The 26,677-nt window shown below is 44.8% G+C and overlaps 1 protein-coding gene across 1 annotated transcript in view; it reads left to right on the top strand.

Annotated features, from left to right (window-relative positions):
* LOC126354685 (uncharacterized) overlaps window positions 1–26,677 on the top strand; it is a 1,729,166-nt gene that overhangs the window by 1,093,468 nt on the left and 609,021 nt on the right. The window contains exon 3 of the mRNA XM_050004488.1: window positions 12,679–12,810. Coding sequence (XP_049860445.1) covers window positions 12,679–12,810 — 132 coding nt within the window. The remainder of the gene's footprint in view (window positions 1–12,678; window positions 12,811–26,677) is intronic.

The raw sequence follows: 26,677 nt of genomic DNA, 5'->3' as shown, positions 1-26,677 counted from the left end.
TACCTGCTACCACAATTATTTCCAAAATGACAAATATTTAATTACTCCTACTTAATCCTATTAATAAAATATAAACATCATTCATAAATTGTGGTTTGACAATAGACACATACACGTCGTACACGAACTCCGGTGTAGCGGTTGGCTGGAGATGACCAGAACTGTTGAGGCCCACAGTGTCTCGATGGCCAGGGGGTCTCAAGTCGACGCTCAGCCTACCAGATGGTAGCTGGACCCCCTGGCAGGTTATCCTGTCAGGTTGACGATGCAGAGGACAACACTATGACGGCAGCCGAGTCAATGACTCTGCAGTACCATGATCTGCCTGGCAAGGCAGCCAGTATTAACCGGGTTTGTTGTGGTGCTGCTGCCGCAGATGTCATGTACGTCCAGTGCCGGAGCGTCCCCGGTTTCGGTAGCGAGCCGAGCACCAATAGACACGTGGTGGCGCTCTTTCGGTGACGTGGCGCAACGATGTACCAGTGTATTGTGGCAAATTTCATTTTTACACGACAAAGCCTTCCTAACTAGGCTCGAAGCGTTACAGTGGAAATATGAAAGAAAATTTCTATTAAAAAATAGGTAGAACTGTGTAGTATATGACTCCACGATTGTTGGAGAATATCTTGAACACTTCCCGCGACGCGACAGGGTATATTAGAGAACCTTTATCCGAAGTAGACTAGTTAACAATTCTGCTGCCACCAACGTGTTTCTCACGTAGCTACCATAAGAATAAGACAAGTGAGATTAGGTTGTGTACAGGGGTATACAGACAGTCATTTTCTCTTGCTCGAGACGCGATTGTAATAGGACAGGAAATACATTATGTTGGTTGGAAGTAACCCCGCCACTCCCCGTACAGCTGTTTGCGCAGGATTTATGTAGATTTTGATGCAGATGTAGGCTCTCATGCAGTGAGAACAAGATTAAAATACCCCTCGTCTATCCAGTTAGGTTTTCCATTGTGATCCGTAAATTATTGCTTGTAAATGTCGTTGTTTTTCTTTACACGAACTGCTGTGAGCAAGAAAGTTCATATACAAGTGAAAGCAGTTTATTTCTGAAACATGGATTACTTCAACTGTGGTTGCCCTCAACAGAAAGCAATTTGTAATTATTTTGAACTTCATTTTTCTTCTAGTCACTGTGTAGCATTACAACAGCTTTAACATGATGTCATATTCCTTGCTACAAATAAGTACCGTATTTGAAGCTCAAGGCCGAATTAACAAACTCAATTAGAAATGAGTACATCTTTGTATCTCTCTAAGAATTTATGTTAGTTACTCATCAGAAAGAGTACACTCTTAAGCTCTTAATATTAGTTGACATTTTTGGATTCAAATTAGAATTAATTTTAATACATTCAGCTGCTGATGGACGTTGATATATATATCAACGGGGACAACGGGGACAGGTGGAAATGTGTGCCCCGACCGGGACTCGAACCCGGGATCTCCTGCTCACCTGGCAGACGCTCTATGCATCTGAGCCACGGCGGGCACAGAGGATAGTGCGACTGCAGGGACTATCTCGCGCACGCCTCCCGCGAGACCCACATTCTCACCTTATACGTCCACACACTACAATCGTAGTGTCCCACTCCAACACACTCATTACTCGTGGAAGACATTCTTACTAAGTCCCGTCAGAGTTCGGGGAACATGTGTGCATACGCAGAGAATGAGGTCATGGACGGTATTGCCAGAACTATATACTTATATGGATATGGTGTCTGTTCTTTCGGACATCTAAAAAACAGACACCATATCCATATAAGTACTTTTGGATTCGGCTGTTAGTTGCTAGATGCACATTATTATAAAATACAGCTGAGAACCGGAGGCCGGACAAATATTTTTTTTTTCTTTCGGCCGCAGTTTGACGGCCACTGATCTAGATTCTAGAGGATAAACAGCTCTGTTGATGCCATATCGTCAAAACAGATATTGAAAAGCCTGTAAGGAGATAACGAGTGTGTAATTAGAGGTGATTTCTTTACTTCTACTTTATGACTGTCGTTAGTATTGTGTATTAAAAATGACTTGAGTCATTGAAAAGTTACAAAGCCAACGGATGGTTCTTTCAGTACAGCACAACTCCAAGATACCAACGCAGCAGCTAAATTAATCATTAATTTAGTCGTAGAACGGAGCTTCATGCTTATCAAACACTCAGTTTTCTGTGATACAAAAATACCGGTTGTAACCACACTTCGCAGATATTTGTATTTCGCGTATAAGGTCAAGGTACAAAAGAAGTTGGAACATTTTTCGTCGTGTAGAGTAAAATATTAGCTGTTGCACGGGCGCTTCCGTATTCATCTGACGTTGTAGCGGAAGGAAATAGAAAATTTCCTTTCTCTCGACAGGTCCATTCCTCTGGGAAGAGGGAAGAAAACATAGCGAGATGGCCTCCGAAACCCCCTCTCCCTCCCGTTACGCCACGAAATCCCCCTTGACGTATAGCGCCGGTTGCGGGGAAGCGAAGCGGTCCGCCGCACGCCGCATTTATAGTTGGGCTTTGGCGCTCCCATCTTCAGTGTCTCCGCAAGCGAGCAGTTTCATTCCATACACACAGGAAAGCAGCTTTCCGTTTCGTTCGAGTAGCTCTCCACGAACTAGCATGGTACAGTCCGTTGGTTTTATGTTACAGCACAGTCGCATTCAAATGTGACGTGGTGCCCGCTGCAATTTGGTAGTATAGCAAGCCAAATTATGGTCAGGTTCGACTCTTGTTGTTAGCGTTATTGACGGTCAGAAGAATAGAAAGAGGAAGGATAGAAAGTGTCGCTGATCAAGAACATCTAATGCGCTTCAAAGAGTTTACAGTAATATCAGACAACATTTTGTAAAATATACAATAGAGGTTACCATGGTTAGCATGTTGTGGTCAGTTGGATATCGATGTCTCCGCCAGAGAACCAAATGTCAACTCCACAATTTTAGCGCTAACATCTAGAACTGGTAATATATGTGGTGTCTGTCCTTTTGCACATGTCCGACAAATAGACACCACATATATATAATTAAGGCGACGGTCCCTTCAGTGCAGGTGCACACCAAACTCGAGCTCTTACGGGAATCACCGAGATGCCACAAGTATTGAGGGTAATGAGCAGAGGCAGCTTCATCAGTAGTGTGAGGTGTAAACTAAGAATTTGTGTCTTACAGGAGGCGCGATAGGGTAGTCAATCATAACTTCTGAACTGCGAACGCACCCTCTCTTGAGTATCCGAACTGCGGACAGGGGTAAACCTTGGACATGAACTGCGGACAGAGGATTAGTCAGCTAGCATTACGCGGGAGACACCACGAGCAGATTGGCTGATCATCTCCGATATTCGCCACTGAAATTACAACTAAAACATCTGCCTAGTAAGCAGGAGACATGGGTTCGAATCCTAGTCCTCCAAAAAATTTTCAACTTACCCCATTGATATAAATCAATGCCCACTGGCAGTTAATGTCTTTAATTCTTTTGTGTATTGTCTTAATTGATGCTTTCATCGCTGATTTGTACTTCAAGTTTATATACAAGGCAATTCAAAACGAATACAATATGGGTGTGGTTCAGGTAGGGACTCTGGGTAGGGCAGTTTGTACACTCCTGGAAATGGAAAAAAGAACACATTGACACCGGTGTGTCAGACCCACCATACTTGCTCCGGACACTGCGAGAGGGCTGTACAAGCAATGATCACACGCACGGCATAGCGGACACACCAGGAACCGCGGTGTTGGCCGTCGAATGGCGCTAGCTGCGCAGCATTTGTGCACCGCCGCCGTCAGTGTCAGCCAGTTTGCCGTGGCATACGGAGCCCCATCGCAGTCTTTAACACTGGTAGCATGCCGCGACAGCATGGACGTGAACCGTATGTGCAGTTGACGGACTTGGAGCGAGGGCGTATAGTGGGCATGCGGGAGGCCGGGTGGACGTACCGCCGAATTTGCTCAACACGTGGGGCGTGAGGTCTCCACAGTACATCGATGTTGTCGCCAGTGGTCAGCGGAAGGTGCACGTGCCCGTCGACCTGGGACCGGACCGCAGCGACGCACGGATGCACGCCAAGACCGTAGGATCCTACGCAGTGCCGTAGGGGACCGCACCGCCACTTCCCAGCAAATTAGGGACACTGTTGCTCCTGGGGTATCGGCGAGGACCATTCGCAACCGTCTCCATGAAGCAGGGCTACGGTCCCGCACACCGTTAGGCCGTCTTCCGCTTACGCCCCAACATTCCTGGGGTCGTATACATCACATGATCACACTGACAGAACCACAGGCACATAGACACAGGCAACAGAGCATGCACAATGTCGGCACTAGTACAGTGTATATCCACCTTTCGCAGCAATGCAGGCTGCTATTCTCCCATGGAGACGATCGTAGATATGCTGGATGTAGTCCTTGGAACGGCTTGCCATGCCATTTCCACCTGGAGCCTCAGTTGGACCAGCGTTCGTGCTGGACGTGCAGACCGCGTGAGATGACGCTTCATCCAGTCCCAAACATGCTCAATGGGGGACAGATCCGGAGATCTTGCTGGCCAGGGTAATTGACTTACACCTTCTAGAGCTCGTTGGGTGGCACGGGATACATGCGGACGTGCATTGTCCTGTTGGAACAGCAAGTTCCCTTGCCGGTCTACGAATGGTAGAACGATGGGTTCGATGACGGTTTGGATGTACCGTCCACTATTCAGTGTCCCCTCGACGATCACCAGAGGTGTACGGCCAGTTTAGGAGATCGCTCCCCACACCATGATGCCGGGTGTTGGCCCTGTGTGCATCGGTCGTATGCAGTCCTGATTGTGGCGCTCGCCTGCACGGCGCCAAACACGCATACTACCATCATTGGCACCAAGGCAGAAGCGACTCTCATCGCTGAAGACGACATGTCTCCATTCGTCCCTCCATTCACGCCTGTCGCGACACCACTGGAGGCGGGCTGCACGATGTTGGGGCGTAAGCGGAAGACGGCCTAACGGTGTGCGGGACCGTAGCACAGCTTCATGGAGACGGTTGCGAATGGTCCTCGCCGATACCCCAGGAGCAACAGTGTCCCTAATTTGCTGGGAAGTGGCGGTGCGGTCCCCTACAGCACTGCGTAGGATCCTACGGTCTTGGCGTGCATCCGTGCGTCGCTGCGGTCCGGTCCCAGGTCGACGGGCACGTGCACCTTCCGCTGACCACTGGCGACAACATCGATGTACTGTGGAGACCTCACGCCCCACGTGTTGAGCAATTCGGCGGTACGTCCACCCGGCGTCCCGCATGCCCACTATACGCCCTCGCTCAAAGTCCGTCAACTGCACATACGGTTCACGTCCACGCTGTCGCGGCATGCTACCAGTGTTAAAGACTGCGATGGAGCTCCGTATGCCACGCAAACTGGCTGACACTGACGGCGGCGGTGCACAAATGCTGCGCAGCTAGTGCCATTCGACGGCCAACACCGCGGTTCCTGGTGTGTCCGCTGTGCCGTGCGTGTGATCATTGCTTGTACAGCCCTCTCGCAGTGTCCGGAGCAAGTATGGTGGGTCTGACACACCGGTGTCAATGTGTTCTTTTTTCCATTTCCAGGAGTGTAGTTTGGACGTGAAGAGAATAGAAGCTTTCGAAATGTGGTGCTACAGAAGAATGCTGAAGATTAGATTGGGTAGATCACATAACTAATGAGGAAATATTGAATAGGATTGGGGAGAAGTTTGTGGCACAACTTGACCAGAAGAAGGGATCGGTTGGTAGGAAATGTTCTGAGGCATCAAGGGATCAGCAATTTAGTATTGGAGGGCAGCGTGGAGCGTAAAAATCGTAGAGGGAGACCAAGAGATGACTACAATAAGCAGATTCAGAAGGATGTGGGTTGCAGTGGGTACTGGGAGATGAAGAAGCTTGCACAGGATAGAGTAGCATGGAGAGCTGCATCAAACCAGTCTCAGGATTGAAGACCACAACAACAACATGTTAAAGAACATAAGATGTTTTCCGGTTCCTCAGTACGAGGAGGGTTTCGCGCTCTGCTAGTGAAGGAAGGTAGACGCAAGTATCTTGGTGCGTAATCGAGTCAGCCATTTCAGGCGATATGAATAAGTGAAGAGTATGTATTTTCTATACGCATCGAACAGAAGAATATAGTATTGTTTCATTAACTGAAAGTTTGTCTGAGTTATTATTTCGAGTAGTACTGTAACCAGAAGAACTGAAGACCTGTGTACTTCGGAAAGTTACGAAGATCCGATTGACGCAACACGGACACGGCCAAGATTTTGTTGGTGGAAATGGCGATCGGACGTAGATTATTAATTGGTACGCATAAACCTACAGCAAGAGGAGGGCTGTTTCGCTTATGATGTAACTAATATGAAAGGATTCTTTACCCTTTTACAGGCCTAGCCCAGCTTTTTGTGCTTGTCCGAATACCGAAAAAACAATCTCATTATTTAATATATCTAAAAGGTCACATTTTATTTTTATTATTTTATTAACTTTTTTATTATATTATAGGGGGAAGGACCAGACGGACAAAGAGGAGGTGGAGGAGGAGGAGGAGGAGGAGGAGGAGGAATGGGAAGGGGACTCGGAGGGGTGAGGAGGAAGTACAGGGGAGGGATGGACAAACAGGAGTGGGAGGAGATGGACAGCGAGAGAGCTAAGGAGCAGATAGACTAATAACAGATTAGGATGACTATATACCCGGGCATCGTCGGATACTCAGCTAGTATTATTGTAAAGTACGACTAGCGGCCGCGGGGCCGCACAAACACATGATTCGGAACTCAGTTTGACGACCATTGCTTTAGAACATTCGATCTTTTGGTATCACAATACTCATCGTTACCGAAATAACGGTGTATGATTGTTGTAGGACAGTGGGTAAGTACAGAGGTTCCACGACTGACTCTTCTCAATCAACGTAGGCTAACTGTGTGTTAAAATACACAAACGGAAAAGAAATCGCAACGCCAAGGAGGAGTTGTGCGATATAAACGGAAGATGGTAGGCGTGCTCTACATCCGAAAGATGCTGTCTGTTCAAATTTCGCGCCACTCGCCTAAGAGTAGCGCCGCTATGAGGACGCGTATCAGGTTAGCCTTAAATAGACACAGTAACGCCTTTAAGACGGGGGGGGGGGGGGGGGGTAGGACGTCAAATTTCATCATTTTTTCACTTACTAATGGCTGCATTTGTTGCTATAGGTACACTTTTCTTCATAAGTTACAGAGATTCTTAGAAGAATTTTGCACAGCATACATGCCATACTTACTCTAGAATGTTTTTAATTTATGAAAAAGGAATGATCTGTTGTATTTTAAACTTCATGTTTAGAAAAAACTCAAAATTTGTAGTTAATTACCTCAATTTTTACCACAGTTTTTAATAGATTTGGAAAATTCTAGAGTTTCATACACCTTTAAGTATGAGAATGAGATTCTCACTCTGCAGCGGAGTGTGCGCTGATATGAAACTTGCTGGCAGATTAAAACTGTGTGCCCAACCGAGACTCGAACTCGGGACCTTTGCCTTTCGCGGGCAAGTGCTCTACCAAATGAGCTACCGAAGCACGACTCACGTCCGGTACTCACAACTTTACTTCTGCCAGTACCTCGTCTCCTACCTTCCAAACTTTACAGAAGCTCTCCTGCGAACCTTGCAGAACTAGCACTCCTGAAAGAAACCATACTGCGAAGACATGGCTTAGCCACAGCCTGGGGGATGTTTCCAGAGTACCGGGCGTCAGTCGTGCTTCGGTAGCTCAGATGGTAGAGCACTTGCCCCCGAAAGGCAAAGGTCCCGAGTTCGAGTCTCGATCGGGCACACAGTTTTAATCTGCCAGGAAGTTTCACCTGTAAGTATGGTTTGTACGCTGTGCAAAATTCATCGAACCATCTCTCTTACTTATGAAGAAAAGTGTACCTATAGCAACAAATGCTGCCATAAGTAAGTGAAAAAAGTGATGAAATTTAACACATAAAGAAAATTACTCCGTTATGTTTTCGAGCTTCCACTACTATGAGTGTGAATTTTGAATCCTTCCTGGTCATACCGATAAAGTTTTATGAATTTATTTGTAAAAGTATAGACAGTGGAAATTTAAATGTCCTGTGATGCCTCTTCTGCTCCAAGTCGGCTCGTTTGACGTCCTGCCCCCGTTAAGGCTACAAAAAGAAGCCATCATCAGCATCTCAGTGAGTTTGAAGGAGGTCATGTAACAGGGCTACGAGAAGTTGGACGTTCCTTCTGGGATACTGCAGAAAGACTTGGCACGACTGTACCCACTGTAGATGACTGCTGGCGGCGATGGTCAGGAGAATGCGCCGTCACAAGAAAACCGGGCTCCGGACGGCCATGTGGTGCTACTGACAAGAAAGACCATCGTGTTCGGCGTATTGCACGTCGTATTACATCTGCAGCAGCAATCAGAGCAGCAGTTGCCACCACAATGACATAATAAACTGTTAAAAAACTGTATTAGAACAAATAAGACCTCGTCACAAATATAAAGTCAAAATTGACCAGGTTTCGACGCTAAGCTGCTTAACCGTGTCTCAGCCGCTTCACTAGGTGTCGTTTCTTGCACAAGATACGTTATAATATTCTAGTCATATATAACGGACCCGCCGATAGAACATATATTTAAACTTTTTAACGACCTCCATGAAAAAATTTCTTTCACTATTGAACTCGAAAACCATAACCGCCAATTACATTATTTAGACTTGACGCTTACAATAGAAGACAATAACATCAGTTTCAATATTTTTTCGAAAAGAAATGTATTCTGAGCAAATCGCGCCTGCTTCCTCTTTTCATCCACAGTCTCAAAAAATGGTCTATTTTCACTCTGCCGTCCACCGAGCCATATCACTTTCAACAGAAAAGTTTAATGAGGAGATTAATTTACTTAAAACCATAGCAGTCAATAATGAATATACGCCTAACATAGTGGACGATATCCTAAAATAGAAAACTGCAAGAACGACCTCAACACCCCATGCACTGAAATTAACCCAAAAAACCGCTTTTCTATTCCTTTCATAGGACCCATTTCCTATCAGGTTCAGCGCATGCTTCGCAACAAATACAACTGCAATGTTGCCTTCTCTACTAATAATAATCTGAAGAGAAACTTCATTCATAATTTGAAATCCATTCGCTCCCCTACAGCATGTTCTGACGTTTATAATATCATCTGTGATACCTGCTTCTATTATATAGGAGAAACTGGACGTGCTTTCACCATCAGATATAAAGAGCATCTTTAGAGAAAGAACGGCATCAGTCCCCTAAATTCATCCTTTGGCGATCACCTCTTAATTACTGGACACGTGCCTAAAGCCATAGGCGGTAGCAATATTCTGTATACCGAAAAGAAGGGGCATAGGTTGGATGTTTCAGAGGAATTGGAGATTTTCAAACATCTCTCTCGTCATGATGGCCTCATTCTCAACGAACAGCTGCAGCTGTGAAATATAAAGTATTTCGGCTGTATAAAGCCATTGCTTGATCTTTGATTCAGATTTCCTCTTGCAGTTTACCGAAATGTTGTTTTCCTGTTACACCTTTGCCGTTTTCTTGTATGTCGAAATTGACGCTTTTTTACGTTACAAAATGTACCTCTGTTTAAAGCAGATAAATATGTAACTTCATCCTATTATTATTAGTGCTTACGTTATGCCTGAATCAGCTGCATCACAATTTCATGTGTCTAATTTTGAATGTTCAGTAGCCTAGTTGTTTCTGCGGCTACTAGATGGCGCTCGTAGCAACGCCATGTTTACTTGCCCACACTCTCTAAAGTGGGCACCTCAGTCTTCTTGCAACCCTTGTTCACTCAAGTACGAGCAGCCCTTAGCGGCTCGCCATGTTATTTACAACTATTCATGACGTCGCCTTTCCGGCTTAGATTTTTTTAAACGTGACTTGTAAGTAGTGCATCTCTTTCCAGTCAGTACAAACTATAATGTTATTAATGTATTATAAACCTAACATGTTTCAGAACAGTTAGTTTAATTCTGAAGACGACGCTCATAGTAGCGTCGAAACCTGGTCAGTTTTGACTTAATATTTGTGACCGAGGGCTTATTTGTTCTAATATAATTCTGACGCGGTCACTGGACCTTATAAGCTATGTTCAGAGTTTTATGTTAAAAATCGATTACTTCAAGTACGGTTCCGCGCCAGACACCCTCCATTCCACTGACCCCAAACCGCCACCAGTGGTTTCAAGCGAGAGCTCACTGGAGAGCAGGGTGGAGGTCCCTTGTGTTTTCTGAAGAAAGCCGATTTTGCCTCGCTGCCGGTGATGGCCGTGTTTTGGTTGTGAGGAGTCCAATTGAGGGCCTGCAAGCAACCTGTGTGCGTGCTACACACACTGGACATACACCTGGAGTTACGGTCTGGAGTGCGATTTAGTATGGGAGCAGGAGCACTCTCCCGGTTATCCCACTCATCCTGACTGCAAATTTGTATGTGCGTCCGGGGATTCGACCTGTTGTCCTGCCATTCATGAACAGCGTTCCAGGGGATTTTCCAACAGGATAACGCTCGCCCACATACCGTTCTTGTAACCCAATATCTATAGAGTGTTAACACGTTGCGTTGGCCTGCTCGATCACCAGATCTGTCTCCAATCGAGCACATGCGGAACATCGTCTGATGACAGCTCCAACGTCATCCACAACTAGCTTTAACCTACCTTGTATTGGCCGACCAAGTGTAACAGGCACGGAACTCCATCCCACAAGCAGGTACTGTAATATTCCTCCTTTTGACTTCTGTATGTTACTTACTATCCTGGTATGTAAAACCAAATGTAATACTTGCGTGTATTTTGTATTCTCTGAATTGGTTTACGAAACATACTGTAATGCAAAGCCAACAGTAATATTCTTATACTATACTGTTAATAATAAGCAATGTAACAAACGGAAATACAGTTACCTATCCGGACAGCAAAACCACAAAAACAGGTGTAATAACCGTGTGTGTTAACCTAAGAAATAAGCAACAGACTTTAACTCGTTTCTTCAAATAAGCCATTAGTTCAGAGGTATGGCAAATAAGTGGTTAGACTACTACTCTGTATCGATAACAATATATATGGTTGGTGGTACACTATTGTTCGCCAGTCTAATTAGGCACACGTACTGAAGTTGAGTAGGATAGCAGAAAAGATTGCAACTCCCTGCTTACCTAACAGACTTCACTTTAGATTTAGATAAAAGATGGTTCAGCAATACAAGAAAAGTTTATCCGCTCGAAACAAAACTACAGTACGCAATTGCTTAAGAAAACAGACTCATTTCATGAAGCAACAGTAAATTTGGACAGTGGTGGTGTTTCTACATAAACATATTTGGTACTCAACATTTCATTGATTCACTATAAATTTTTTAACGTTGCTATTTATCGCCATTAATCGTCAACTTAGTATTTCCTTTCATTAATGCGTAATGTGAAAGCAGTAGACAATTTATCTAATGTGGTCTCTGAATCTGGCATAACCGTACGTAATCATTTTAACACAGAAAATAATTGTAATGTTAATTATGAAATTCTCAGTTATTCTTTCCATCAGTTACTGATTAATCACTGATTTGCCACCAATATATTAAAGATTTCATAGTTTTGGCTGAATGCAGGTCACTCGGAATTTTCATGTACCAGGTTAGAATCCTGCTTGGTTTATGAGCGGGATAAATTACCAGGCGGACACAGTTGTTAATGTGGATGATGGTTATTATTCTTAAAGCACATTTCAACTTTCTGGCACAAACTGTAATACATAGCTAAAATGTCGTACCCTGTAAGCTGTGATCAGTGACGGTGGCGTTGGTGGCAACAACTGCATTAATATCAGAACGGCCAAGAGGAGTTACCCATGGCGGACTTATTTCGTCTTCATAGCGATGATGCATCTTATAATCGAGAGCCAGTTTTTCTCCCCATACCAGGCCGTGATAAACTGCAGTTTCCAACAGAGGCAAAATGCAACCATGTGGCGCACTCCACACTATGCTGGCGCTGTACGAGCTGCCTCTAACATCACTGGCCACCGACTGACTTTGTTCGCGCCCGCCAAAGCGCGCCAAAGGTTTCCGCTCCCACCTTTTCCTACGCTTACACAGCTTTCCGTTCCTGACGGAACTACTACCTCTTTTATACTACACACATCTCATACAGCCCTAAGTGAGTGCCAGAAACTATTACACACATAATTATATTATAACACCTTTTTACATTTAATAATTATTACAAATAGATATCTTTACAATATTTAAAAGTAAATATTACACCCTTTTTCTTAATATGTACATTCACTTTAATCTTATCAGAGAGCTTCAGTATCGATTTCGCTTCAAACAAGCTATGTCTACTACTGCTTTTAAGTTTCTATAAAAGATTTGCAATTTTTTTGAAAAAAATATGAACAATAATGTCATAGTCCCGGCACCTGTACAACACAATGCATGCACGTTTGCATGCTTGCATTCAACATTCTAGCGGCTGCATTCCACATTTGCAATGGGTTATCTTGCGTCTACATTAGTTAAATGTTATCTAGACGCATGTATGCCCAAAATTTTATTGCTTTAAGTTAATTACTTTTTGATATTGCGATTTCTTTTGCCGCCATTGTGTAACAGCAACTTCGTGTTACCTGGTTGCAGGTTATTACGCGGACCAGCTGTCCGTGGCCCAGGAGGTGCGAGGAAACCACACGGTGCGCGTCAAGAACGAGAGCCGGGGCTTCCACCTCAACAACCTGTCCTACGCGGGCCCCATCGTCATGGGCGTCGGTGGTGAGTACCGTCCACAGACGCCACACCTGCCAGCTGCCAGCGGGCTCGCCGTTTCCTTACCTTTGCGCAGAGAAACTCATATACGATGGTTCTACTTGATTTGTAAGGATCATATGTTTTCAAAACACCAGTGTCGAAGTAGCGTTTGCCAAATACTATGCTGGTTCTCTAGTCTACGGTGACACAGTGTAATGTGAGTTCAGATAACACACAGTTAATTCTGAGTTTAGATGCCGTGGGCCACGTGCGCGACCGAGCACCACGTCATCTCTCGACGCTAGAGTCTGATGTATGTATAGTGTGTCAAGAGTTCAGCGTACAACTCTGCCACCTGTTAATGTCGTTTTCCCTAAGGGTAATAGCTAATTTGGTGCTGAAAGGCCTTAATTCTGAAATCTGAGTTCCTCATCAGGAATCTAGGTCTGGGTCTTACTGCAAAGATTTTCTAGCTTACGCAAAGCGCAGATTGTATGTTGTGTTTCATCTGTAAGTGTTTAAGTGCATTACATAGTATCACCAGTGGTTTTTTGTTTATTATATATACAAAAGGTTATTATGCCATGATAACATCTTGGGGAGCTTCATAGAAAATTCAGCTGAAAATTATTTCTGTAATGCATTAGTGATAATTAGACCGGATAAGCGATGAAAATAACATCAAAGAAGAATTAAAGGTGCTACAACACACGTTTCGTGCCAACGGCTATGATGACAACATCATAATAATGGTGGCTAAAACCGAAGGGAGCAGAACACGAGAAGAAGGCAAAGAAGATAAGCTTCCTCTGTTACACTTACCATATGTAAAAGGCGTCAGTGAACTGCTGGGCAACGTTCTCCACCGACGAGGTTTCAAACCGATTTTCCGAAGCAATCACAGGATCCACGAAATGACAGGTTCCACCAACAATCTTAACACTACAAGTGTTTACGAACTACGATGTGAGTGCGGAGCTGCCTACATAGGAGAAACAGGGAGACCTGTCAGCTTACGAATAGCAGAACACGAACGCTATGTACGATTACAACAGCATAATAAATCGGCGATAGCGGAACATCACTGTGACTGTGGACAATCATCAGGTTACAGGAAGCCCGAGTAGTGGCGAAAGAATCCTGGATGCGAGAACCCAAAATACAGGAGGCGATTGAAATTATTAAGCAGCCTGACAACATCAACAGAGAATATGGCTACAAATTCCCGGCGACCTGACTGCCGGCCATTACAGTCCAAACGGCCGCGAGAGGTCGCGGGGCTAGAGCAACTGTCAGTCCACTTCCGCGCACACCAGGAGGAAAACTTGCCGACCAGAAGCCGAACGCTGATTGGCGGACAGTTACCAATCGTTGACGACATGGACATACACGAATAGCCTCTTTCCTTCCATCTTCCCTTACGTCATGACAAGCCAAGCATATTGGAGGGCCAATTAAAAGTTTTACAACAGTGACGTCAGACATCGATAGTCTGTAATAAATAGAAGCACCTATCCCCATGCAAACTCCCCCCTTCCTCCCCTCCCCCTATCTCCCCTGCTCATGACATCTGCTCTCCCCTCTGCCCCCCCCCCCCCCACCTCCTCTTCTCCTCTTGGTAGGTCCCCGGACTCGTACACAGTTAGTGGACATTCGCGCGCCGGAGATCAACGCCTCATGTTTCTGTGTGTGCCGTCGTTTTTTGCTTAAGTGGTTCAGTGTTACTCATTTTGTGTTATTCATTTTGTGCACCTATATCTACGTGTGACAATTTTCGTCTGTGTATGTGTCCAAGTGTCTGAACAACTTTTATCTTGGGCTCTACGCCCGTGAACGGCTCCATGTATTTTAAAGTGTTTGTCTCCGTTTGTGTGTCCACCGTATTTTTATCTCACATGTCTTCATTTGTATCTTGTGTGTTTCTCTGAGGCCAAACAGCGGCGTAGTATGCTGCTGCAGGCCTGCCGGTAAACAGGTTTAAAAATAACCATAAAGAAAAAGAAAAAAGAACATGCAAACCCCGAGTCCCTTTGCATTTCCCTCCTCTGCCTCTTCTCATTCCCTCTCACATCTGGCCTGTCCCTCCCCCCCCCCCTTTATGAGTCCTCTCCCTCCTTGGTTCCCCCCCCTTTTCGTTTTTCCTCTCCTTCCTCCTTGTTTTTCCCCCTCCTCCGGGTCCCCCCCCCCCATCTGCCTTTGGCTTGGGAGTGTCATATTTGTGCCGCCATTTTCGTGTAGCGAACAGACATACTGTCGCTGGGTGCGATTTTTTTTTTGCCTTATGTGAACAGAAACCAGACTGTCGCCATGTTTTTTAAATATGTGTCTACTATGTTACTTGTCTGATTCCTGTGTATTTTATCGACATTGCCAACCCCTTTTTCTTTCTGTTTTAACTTTCCGCATTTTTACGCCGTTTTACACTTTGTCATCGTTTTATTGCCTGGATTTCCTTGTTTCTTTCTTCTTCCTTTTCTTAAGAAAAATTCTGTAGGCTGTAGAGCAGTGTACTAAGCTGCTGCCAGCCTGCCCCCTTCGGGGGGAATTGAAAATCAATAAAGGAAAAAAAAAGATGGAAAACCAGTCGTGCCCTGAGGAAGGCCGTTGCAATTCGGCCGAAACGTCGGTTTTAGTTATTATTGTTGTTGGTTTTTTAGCAATGACGCGTCATAATACCTAGAAGAAATTTAATCACTATGACACTGGCTGCGGAAGCCTACGTCCTTATAAAATTAACTTATGTTTGTAAACAGGCAAAGCTGAGGGCTGTGATAGGTAATACGTGATTGATCCATGGAATGTTACACATCTATGCTGTGTGCATAATCAGTTCTAGAATACAATTTTGAAAAGTGAAGATAGTTTCTTCTTCTTCGTCACTTCATGTATTATGAAATTGCTTGTTACGGTATTGATCTCTTGCAGAGTCTTCGTACATTTCTTCTTCCAATGCATTTACATTTTAGAGCCATTACCGGGAACATTTCTCCACCCATACGGTCTACATGTTCCTTCCATTTTCTCCTATTTTCCTTTCTTTATTTATTAAGATTATTATACAGTTACGTTTACCATGCATAATATTATCAATTATATTGTGTTGCCAGGGCTATAGTACCATAAAGTATACAACGTGTCAAAAGCCAATTTCTCAGTTTTTTCATTTCAGATTTAAAATCGATATACAATACCGCGTTTTTCGTGTCTCACTTACTGTTTCTGATTTTTCATTGCCGTATTAGGCGTGTGAAAACAGTTATTCTGTTCATTGTCGCTGTTTTAATAGTTCCACGCTCATTCTGTTTGTTTTTTCACGAAATGCAACGTTTGTATCCTCAGCTCATGTGACGTGTTTTCTTGTGTGTTTGTCTGATGGGACGCGAGATTTCAGAACTTAAGTCACTTTAGAAATTTTTATCTGTGTACTTGTACGTGTGTGCGTGTGCAGAAACATACATATAGATAGAATGAGCGAAACAAAAAGATAGGGGGAGAGAAGGGGAACTTTGATGTGGAGGGTAATCATACGATGTTTGGAGTAGGAGTGGAAATACTTCAGAAAAGAAGCCTGGTGTAACTGGGAAGAGGGTCATGTGTTTTGTTTTTGGTTTCCTTTTATAGTTCTTTAGTGTTTTAATGCAGTGTCGTTATTACTCCTTTAGTAATTTTTTGCATAAACTATTGATTTTTGATAATTCGCTTCTATCGTTAATTTCAGTGCAAGCTATTAGTAGATTCAAGAATTTTTAAATCGGTTGTTATGTTAGTTGAGTGGTGATTCTGTGCTATTAGGAGAACAGTAAATTTAAAGTGGGAGCTGTTACTTTTTTAATGCTCTGAGAAGTTTTGCATATCTTGCTCTCAAATTCCTACATGTTTGGCCCTGATATGCAGATTGACAGCAATTGCAAATTACGTGATAGATAAGAGTGGCTATTCTTAAAAATGTTAGTTGTTTGTTTTTGTATTGTACGGAACTGGGGATCTAGAAACGACGGAGAGACTTCATCCTCGCCGTAGCCCTCAGTGGTTCACAACCCCACAACAGGCTACAGCAGTCCACTCACCCCACCGCCACCCCACACTAAATCCAGGGTTATTGTGCGGTTCAGCTCCCAGTGGACTCACCCAGGAACGTCTCACACCAGAGGAGAGTAACCCCAATGCTTGCGTGATACAGTAATTATGGTGTACGCGTACATGGAGACAGTGCTTGTGCAGCAATCGCCAACATAGTGTAACTGAGGCGGAATAAGGGGGGAAAGCTCCCATTCGCCGAGGCAGATGGAAAATCGCTTTAAAAACTATCCAGACTGACCCGCCACACTGGACCTCAACACTAAACCGCCGGGCGGATTCGTGCCAGGGACCGGCACGTCACGCCTTCCCGCCCGGAATGCACTCCGTTAGACTGCAGGGTTAACCGGAGGGGGGCTGGTTTGTCCTTACTGTGTTTCATTTTTCCATGTAGTATCTTGCGATCATGCGTACGCTGTTCAGTAGGTTTAGTAACAGTAGGGGGCGACTGGATTAGTCTTGGATAACAGTGGGGGGGGGGGGGGGGGGGTCGGGGATTTTGTCTGCCTCGTGATGATGGGTGTAGTGTGATGTCCTTAGGTTTAAGCAGTTCTAAGTTCCAGGGGACTGATGACCATAGATGTTAAGTCCCATAGTGCTCAGAGCCATTTGAACCCATTTGATAACAGAGCTATTGTTAACCTTGTGTATGATGAGGTCCGTTAAACTGAGCCTTTTATCCGATTCTTTCTCAGTAGTGAAGAGTTTTATGGATGGACAGTGTATGCCATCATTTAGTTCGTTTATGGGGGGACATGGTTCATCTACTAGGCAAATTACATAGTCTACATTCGATTACGTTCCCTTGATTTTAATATTTTGTCAAAGAACTTGCTTTTTATTTGATTCACAATTACGTTAGCCAAGACGCCGATAATTGGTGTTCCATAGTTAGTCCTCCGTGTTGTGAGTAAAAGTTATTGTTGAAGTTAAAATATTTTCTTTGTGATGAGCTTGAGAATGGCAGATTTTTCCGTATGTTTGCTGTGGAAGTCGGTGGCTAGCGATACAAAAACGTCTAAATCAGTGACATGACATGTCTCAGTATAAATAGTCTTGGTTAAGTAAAGTCAGAGGGAGTATCTTAATATTTTAATTTTCTTAAGTCTTCATCTCATGTTAATTGTCACACTATTTCTAAAGTAACAGAGAATTCACTTTAACTACGTACATCCCCTTAATTTGAAAAAGGTTATCTAGTACTGAATATCTTATCCCTTACGCTGAATAACTTCTGTTTCATGAACACTCAGCTGGTTCAAATGGTTCTAGGCACTATGGAAGCTAACATCTCAGGTCATCAGTCCCCTAGAAATAGTACAAATCTCATCTTTCTTTAGCCAGATGATCACTTATTCACGAATAGTAACGTATGGTTGACATTGGGCTGCAGAATGGTACGAGAACTACGCAACGTTTTGAATTTTTTTACGTCGACAGTCTTTCTATTGGTGCAGTAATGTTTAACTTCACGAGAAGAAGTGCACTCTTGTGCATTATTCTCACTGCATGTACTCACTGTTACATGTACTGTAAAGCAATCGAGGTGTTAAGCAATACAATGTTAAGCAATACAGAGGAAGCCGCTTCGACTACTGTCACTCCTCTCTCTCGCCCCCCCCCCCCCCCCCCCCCCATCTTTTTGCCATTTTTCGGTTTTATTTAACTATTACATCTCTAATTCTTCAAATGAGATGTAAAACAGAGTCTAAGGAAGTATCAGTATCACAGTGAATCATAACAGTTTGACAAGCAGATTGAGAGAGTCGATAAAATGGTATGAGGCTGTAGAGTGCAGGAAGTATTTTAATAGACTAGGGAATACTTTATGCCATCTACTGTCAGAACGCCTAACTACTTCCTTTTTACGATCCATATTAGCTAATACCCATGCCTCAACCAAGAGTGATGAGCCGAAGTAATATGACCATTGCCCACCTCTAGGCTGAATGACGCATAGGGGAGTTGTGGGCACGTGACGCAGCAAGAAAATTATTCTACCAACGATGCAGACCGCAAATGGATAAACCCTCTGATGTAAGTGATATTGACACATAGGGCAAATTGTTGTGGATCAGATTCTCGGGACGAGAATCTCAGAAACTGCGAAACTGGTCGGTTTTCCGTGTGCTACTCTCGCGAATATGTATGGAAAAATTGTTGGAGGACGGTAATGAATGTCGTGTGGCTAGGGCCTCCCGTTGGGCAGACCGTTCGCCTGGTGCAGGTCTTTCGATTTGACGCCACTTCGGCGACCTGCTCATCGATGGGGATGAAATGATGATGATTTGGACAACACAACACCCAGTCCCTGAGCGGGGAAAATCTCCGGCCCAGCCGGGAATCGAACCCGGGCCCTTAGGATTGACAGTCTGCCACGCTGACCACTCAGCTACCGGGGGCGGCCTGGAGGACGGTGAAAATACGATTAGGCGACAAGGTGTGGGAAGTCCACGCCTCGTCACAGAACGTGGAGGCCGGAGGCTTCTCAGCTCTCTTAAGCAGGATAGGCAGCTATCTGTGACAGAGCTGACGATATAGTACAATCCTGGTGCAGGTGGAAGTGTTTTTGAACACACAGTTTAGCTCGTATTGTTGTACAGCACACGACCCCCACGTTTTACCTTGTTAACCAAACAACATCGTCAGTTATTATTGCAGGTACCTTCCAGATTGGAGCCGCGCAGGGTAGCCGTGCGGTCCAGGGCACCTCGCCATGATTCGTACGGCTCTCCCCGTCGGAGGTTCGAGTCCTCTCTTGGGCATGGGTGTGTGTGTTGTCCTTAGTGTAAGTTAGTTTAAGTTAGATTAAGTAGTGTCTACGCCTAGGGATAGATGACCTCAGCAGTTTGGTCCCGTGGAACTTACCACAACTTTCCAATTTTTTTTCCAAATTGGACTGTAGTAGTAATCCAAGCCTCCATGGAAGCTGTTTACAATGTGAACATTATTGCATACCACTTGCTTCAAGTCATCCTCCGATGGCGATGGTATCTTCAAGCAGCTTAATTGTCTGTGTCGCAAGCACATAGGGATTTAAGGAACTTTTCAACGTGTTCACATTGATGTCTTGGTTTCCAAATTCGCCTTATATGAACACGATGGAGCATAACTCGACTGCTAACGTCATCTCCACGCTCACAAATCGGTCCGTAATTTATGGGAACTGAGTGACTCGTGCGTAGACACCAGGCGCCATATATCTCCGTAGACTATGTAACGGTGCCACCGACCACCTTAAACGATAAGCGATGATGCTAACGTTGTATCTCTGCGAGGAATGTTGTGACCGTGGGATAACCTAATGACAACAGAACTATCGACCTTGGATTCGTTTCCAATACACTCCAGCAGAGTATAAATAATAGTAAACGGTGGGTCAAGAACAGACGTTCTCCCAGCACAAAAGCAAGTTGTAACATTACATACGAAAACAGGTCGCCAAAGTAATTGGGCATTCTTGTGTCAAACATAATCATAAAGCAGAAGGCAGTGCTAAGGCTAACCTAACATAACCTTCCTTCACACACACACACACACACACACACACACACACACACACACACACACACACACACAATAAACTCTTTCCTTCACACTGTAACACAGTAACCTAACCTTGCATATAAATCTGCTACTAACTAGTAAGTCAGATAAGCAAATGGCCGGTGAGACAGTAAACAGCAATATATCCCTCTCAAGAACACATACCTTAAATAAACTAGGTGCAGCAGTTTATAAAAACAAATACCGACACACATGAAACTGGCAGTAAGACTGAACAGGGAAAAGCTTGAAACGACTCTGAATTTAAATGGGGAAGGGGGGGGGGGGGGTCTTCTAATGATCATCATCTATAACTTCATTGCTTTGTACAGGGTCTGTATGGCTGTGCATTAACTAACTTGCATTAGAATAGATAACACAATAAACAGGTCTTTCTTAAACTCGGGACCGAGCGAGTGGCGCAGTGGGTAGCACAATGGACTCGCGTTCGGGAGGACGACGGTTCAGTCCCGGGTCCGGCCATCCTGATTTAGGTTTTCCGTGATTTCCCTAAATAGCTCCAGGCAAATGCCGGGATGGTTCCTTTGGAAGGGCACGGCCGACTTCCTTCGCTGCCCTTCCCTAATCTGATGAGACCGATGACCTCGCTGTCTGCTCTCCTCCCCCAAACGACCCAACCCAACCCTCTTAAACTCGGTTTGAAGCAACTAGACAGAATGCAAATCTAAGTAAACTGGCTCTGAAGGGGCTTTTGCATTTACTGCATTCAATAACTAGGCTCGTACATGAGGACCCTTAAACTTTCATGGTTTTAAGAACCATGCTCATTAACAAAACTACACCAGTATGTATGGGAAAAGGTAAGTATTCTTATCATTACTTATTAGTTAAGTAAAGCACAACAGATTACAACTCCTTAAATAACAAACGCGATTTCATAAGCAGACTTTTGATCAAACCAAAATTATAATTGGCTTTGCAAATGACAACACAAAGTCAAATTCAAGTTCAGTCACTTTCTTATTTTAAATTAGGACACTCGGAATTAAATTCAGTAGGATATGAATTCTGTCCAGGTTTGTGATTTGGGATAATCACGGGTGTAAGATAGAGTTTCTAATAAGACCACTATTATTATTAATATCAAGCAAATATCACAAATAGCTGGGACATGTAGGGTGCCAAATACCAAACAATTTAGTGGAAGACTGGTGGCACTCGTGGCTCAATTTGCAGTGGCTGTTAACCTGGCGGCGATGCAGTCATGGCAGTACTGTTGGTCTCGCCCCATTACTGATCTTCTTGGCGTCGAAATAATATTTTATACGTCCAGAAACCATGTTATGATAATGGTATCACGAAATTCAGTATCCAAGGCCCATATGTACTGCCCTTAAGCTCTTCTGGCCTCAAAACTCCAGGAATATGGTCAGTATGATTTGCTGCTGTTGCTAGCTAAGTGTTAACCACAGCACTGCTCAGCCGACCCCTTGCTCGTCACAAAGGACGAGTTCTCACTTGCGCGCAAACCACATCTTTTCCGCTCCGCAAGGCTTCTTCCGTAGCTGCAGGGCTTCCCCACATTTTTTATATTTAACCCTGCGTTCCCTAATTATGGACCAAGTCATTTACAGTACATTATATAAGAATCACTCCATTAGTTATTTAAATCCACAAGCAAATTTAAACAACAGCGTTCAGAAATTCACATAACTGGAACTTGTATACATAGACAAAGAATTTACGTTACAGATACGACATTATTCATAAGCAATACTACAAAATGACATGGAAATATCGATAGAGATACGAAATAGGTCAAGAACAGGTATTACAAACTACCGTGACATATCGATCCATGCCCCGCAGAATCGATGCTATGTTGCTTCCAAATGTGGACTAACACTATGCTAAGCAGATAATCGTAACTTTTTGGCTAATTAGTTTATATTCCCCAAGGAACCGGCCAACGCTTTGCACTTGCTGCCACTATTACGCTGTCTTCAATCGTAATATTCCAGATTCTTATTTTAGTCCAACGCGTTTCGAATCCCAGTCATAAACATGTTAAATTATTTGAAGTGTAAGAGTAAATTTGGACTCTTTCCAATGGAAAAGATGAACATTTCATGTCGTGAACGTGGTAAGGTGAAGCAACTGTAACGCCCAAAAATATCTAAGCAATCTTGGAATTAAACACATAAAGTGAAAATGGTGAACTTGTAGCAGAAATGACTGTTGGATATAAGTTACGGTCACGTTTTCTGGCCAGTGGTCTCTATATTCATTCCTCAGACTATGACTGGGAAAATGAGAAAAAATCAATTTCTTCCTCTACATCTGTGATCCTGTCGTCCACACATTAGTAACAGTCCAGAAGATAAAATGGCGTGCTGATAATTAATACCTCCAAATGTTTTATGTGAAAACTCTTACAGCTTTTAAAATAAAACAAAACTTATTAACATTCTACATTTTTGTTCTTCATGTCTGTATATTTATTTCTCTACTTAGTCACCCTGACGACGACCCCATTTCTTCCAACGCAAGTTTGTTGATGCTGTCACTGTAGAATGTTTGACTTTGCTGACGGAACCACTAGCTCAGCTCTATTTGTACCGCTTCATCACTATCGAAGTGGGGTGCTCGAAGGTGTTCTTTACGGTTTAGAAACAGATGAAACTAGGATGGGCCCAAATCGACACTGTGTGGAGAAATGGAAATGCCGTGTGACTAGGGCCTCCCGTCAGGTAGATCGTTCGCCTGGTGCAAGTCTACCGAGTTGACGCCACTTCGGCGACTTGCGTGTCGATGGGGATGAAATGATAAGGACAACACAACACCCGGTCCCTGAGCGGTGAAAATCTCCGACCCCGCCGGGAATCGAACCCGGGCCGTTAGGTATGACAAGCCGTCGCGCTGACCACTTATTATTATTATTATTATTATTATTATTATTATTATTATTATTATTATTATTATTATTATATTGTTTTTGTAATGCGAAAAAAACTACGCATTCTGTCGGCACTGGGCAATGCATTAAAGAATTCATCAGCAGTTTTGTTTGGGTTTACTCCAGGTACATAAAGCAGAAAACGAAATTTCGATCACCTATCGACACGCTGGAGAAAATGCGCCTGTTAGGGTGTTAAAAAACGTATTTCATGTTTTTAGTGATGGTAGAATAGATCAAAACAAGATAAAAATATTCCGTAAACATGGGCTCTACATGTTTTTGTTTTTAGGAATAAGGCGTCTGTCAGTTACGACAAACAAGTCCCTAGCTTTTCTTCCCTTCGTTGGTAATATCTCTTTTAAAATAGCAAGGATTCTAAATACTTTTCATGTGAAAGTTGTTTTTCGTACGCCTTCTAAGATTTCAGATTTGCTGGGTTCGGTGAAGGATGATCTGTTGCTGCGGAAGGCGGGAATTTACAAAATACCGTGTCAGTGCGGTATGGCCTATATAGGACAGACAACACGTACTGTGGAAGAGCGTTGTATAGAACATCAACGTTGCACCCGTCTACTGCAACCCAGTAAATCTGCAGTTGCGGAACATTGTATTTCTAACGGACATTCAATGGAGTACGACAAAACTTCGATTTTGGCCACAGCAACAACTTTTTGGGACTCCATTATTAAAGAATCCGTTGAAATACGCAGTGCTGGAAATTTAATGAACCGGGACAGTGATTACCAATTGAATAATGCATGGAATCCCGTCATCACAGACATTTTCTCGAGACGAAGACGCCAGAAGACATCGATACCTGCGGCCAGCGACGATACCGACGGCACCTGAGTTTCGCAGTTCCACCAGCGAGGGCGCTGTTGCTGGGCGGTGTGGTTCTTCTGTCTCCGCGACTGCAACGCATGCGCGGCAGTACTATCAGCGCACTATATAAGACGGAACGGAGAACGTCTTCGTCAGTCCTCGTTCGGCTCACCTGAAGATGGCTTGGGAGTGCGAGTGTTGGGAAGGTCTGGGTGTACGTAACTATACTCAAGAATAAATGCCGAGAGGTGCGAGAGTGGGGATGTAATGTTCGCAATCGTGACAGGTGGCAGAAGAGACGCAGGCATCAATTCCTCTAAGAGACGTCCGGTAAGGGAAGCATCTTGATGGCTCCACGATTTCATTCAGATGGCTCTGAGCACTATGGGACTTAATATCTGAGGTTATCAGTCCCCTAGAACTTGGTACATGGCGACCCGTCGGGGCATCATGAGATCGTAGAAAGTCCCATGAAACTCGAGCGGCAGTCCGTCTGGCCCGGGCGTCTTGAGTGCTCCCTTGTTAAGCGCGTACTCGATGTCGTCCCGTGTGTGTCCAGCTAACAACGACGCCGCTGCTGCATTGTCGAGGGTGTGTTGCACTTGCTGCAGTATGTCGTGATTGTCCACTTCCTCCGTAGTCATCTCTTCGAAAAACCGGCGATAGTGATCTGCAAAACCTGAGTCATTACAACCCTACCATCGAGCAAAATCTGCTGTCGGCCTCGGCGGCTGTCGAGCACTATGTGATGCGTAGACGGATTTTCCCCTCTCGCTCGGTCTTGACGCCGCGACCGCACGGCGATCCCCTCCAAATTTTGCTTCGTAAGGGACAATATTTTATCTTTAATTCGGTGGCTTTCCATTTTTCGGTCTGGTGACGGTGGTTGGGTAGCGAGTTCGCGGAGGACTGTGTAATAAAAGTCCAATGTGTGACGATGCCACGTTGCGATGTCTTTTTCATATTTTGTTAGCACACGCCGAAACGCTGGTTTTGCACATTCCAGCCACCATGCTAAGGCCAAAGGGTATCGGGGAAGACGACGTTCACAATCCATCCATGTGCTGGAGATAATCTGACGGCTTTCCGGGTCTTGAAGGTGTGCCACATTCAGCTTCCAGGGTCCACGGCTGCGCCCTATCCGCTGCTGCTGTAGAGTGAGTGCGCATATGATGGAGTAGACAAGCGGCAAACGTTCGGCGTCCAACACTCCCGGCGCTAGAGCTCGTGAGACATAAATGCGGTCTAGGCTACTGGCTGAGCGACTAGAAAGGTATGTGGGTCCAGGACGGTCACCATGCATTTTCTCCCAAGTGTCGATGAGGAGCAGATCTCGAACTATTAGCAGAAGTTCTTGACAAGTCGAGATACGTGGGACTTGGTCTTTGGGGTGAAGCACACAGTTAAAGTCGCCGCCGAAGATTTATTGATCAAAGCGACTACTATAGAGGGAGGTGATATCCTCCGAGTAGAACTGCGATCGCTCGCGGCGTTGGTCAGTTCCTGAAGGAGCGTAAATGTTAATTATGCGAGTGGTCAGTGCTGTGATCGCCAGCCCCCTTCCTGACGGAAGGTAAGTCACTTCTTCTATGGCAATTCCGTCACGCACTAGTATTGCCGTACCGCTGCCATTTCGGTCCGCCGGTGACATATAAGTCGCACAACAGTAGAAGGCGGGGAGGGCCACTATATACACTTCTTGCAACAGGGTAATGTCAACATCCGAAGAACGAAGCATCTGTCGCAGCAACTGAATTTTCACTGCCATTCGTATCTTGTTGAGGTTAAGCGTGGCGATACAATAAGCTTGTTGCCGAACCGCAGGTTTTAAGTTATCCATTAAGACTGGAATTGTCTATGGAGCTTCCGATTGTAGTGGCACCTCCCCAAAACTCACCTGCAGTCGTTTCTAGAGAGCCGGCGCCAATGGCGTGGGCCCTGTTGGCGTAACTTGCATGGTGCCATAGTGCCATAGTAGTCCTGGTCATCCGCCCACGCCGGGGAACTAAGAGCAAGATCGGCTTCCCCAGCTTTCTCAGGACACAGCATTGATGCCTGCACTCCAGAATGTGGTGGGCAGCATCTGTCCTGCTTATCGGCGTCCGATTGCGCCACTGTGGATACGTGTGATTTGTCCTCAGTTCCGTTCGGTGGTGTAACACTGCATCAAATGGCGGCTGCCTCTGTGGTAGCTTCGTCATTGAAGGTGGAATTGTCGTCCTCTGGAGGCTGTGTCGCATCCCGTTCGGGAGTTGCTCTACGCCTCCGCTTCCGTCGCTTCGGATAGCGTTGCTTCCTCGCGTGTCCTTCTGTGTCAGACGATGGCAACTACTCAAGAAGTTCCAGCACAAATGCCGCAGTTGGCACGTTAAGCGAGTCTATTGCCATGCTATCGTTTGTATCGCATCGCGTCTTTCGTCGACGGGGGGGGGGGGGGGGGGGGGGGGGGGGCAGCGCCATCGGTGTTGAATCCGTAACATGTAGAACGGATGTGTCGTCATCGCCCTGTATTGGAGGATGAAGGGG

Source organism: Schistocerca gregaria, chromosome 3 (assembly GCF_023897955.1).
Source record: "Schistocerca gregaria isolate iqSchGreg1 chromosome 3, iqSchGreg1.2, whole genome shotgun sequence".
Lineage (NCBI taxonomy): Eukaryota > Metazoa > Arthropoda > Insecta > Orthoptera > Acrididae > Schistocerca > Schistocerca gregaria.
The sequence above is the reverse complement of the archived record's forward strand: the minus strand, read 5'-3'. Positions and strand labels throughout refer to the sequence as shown.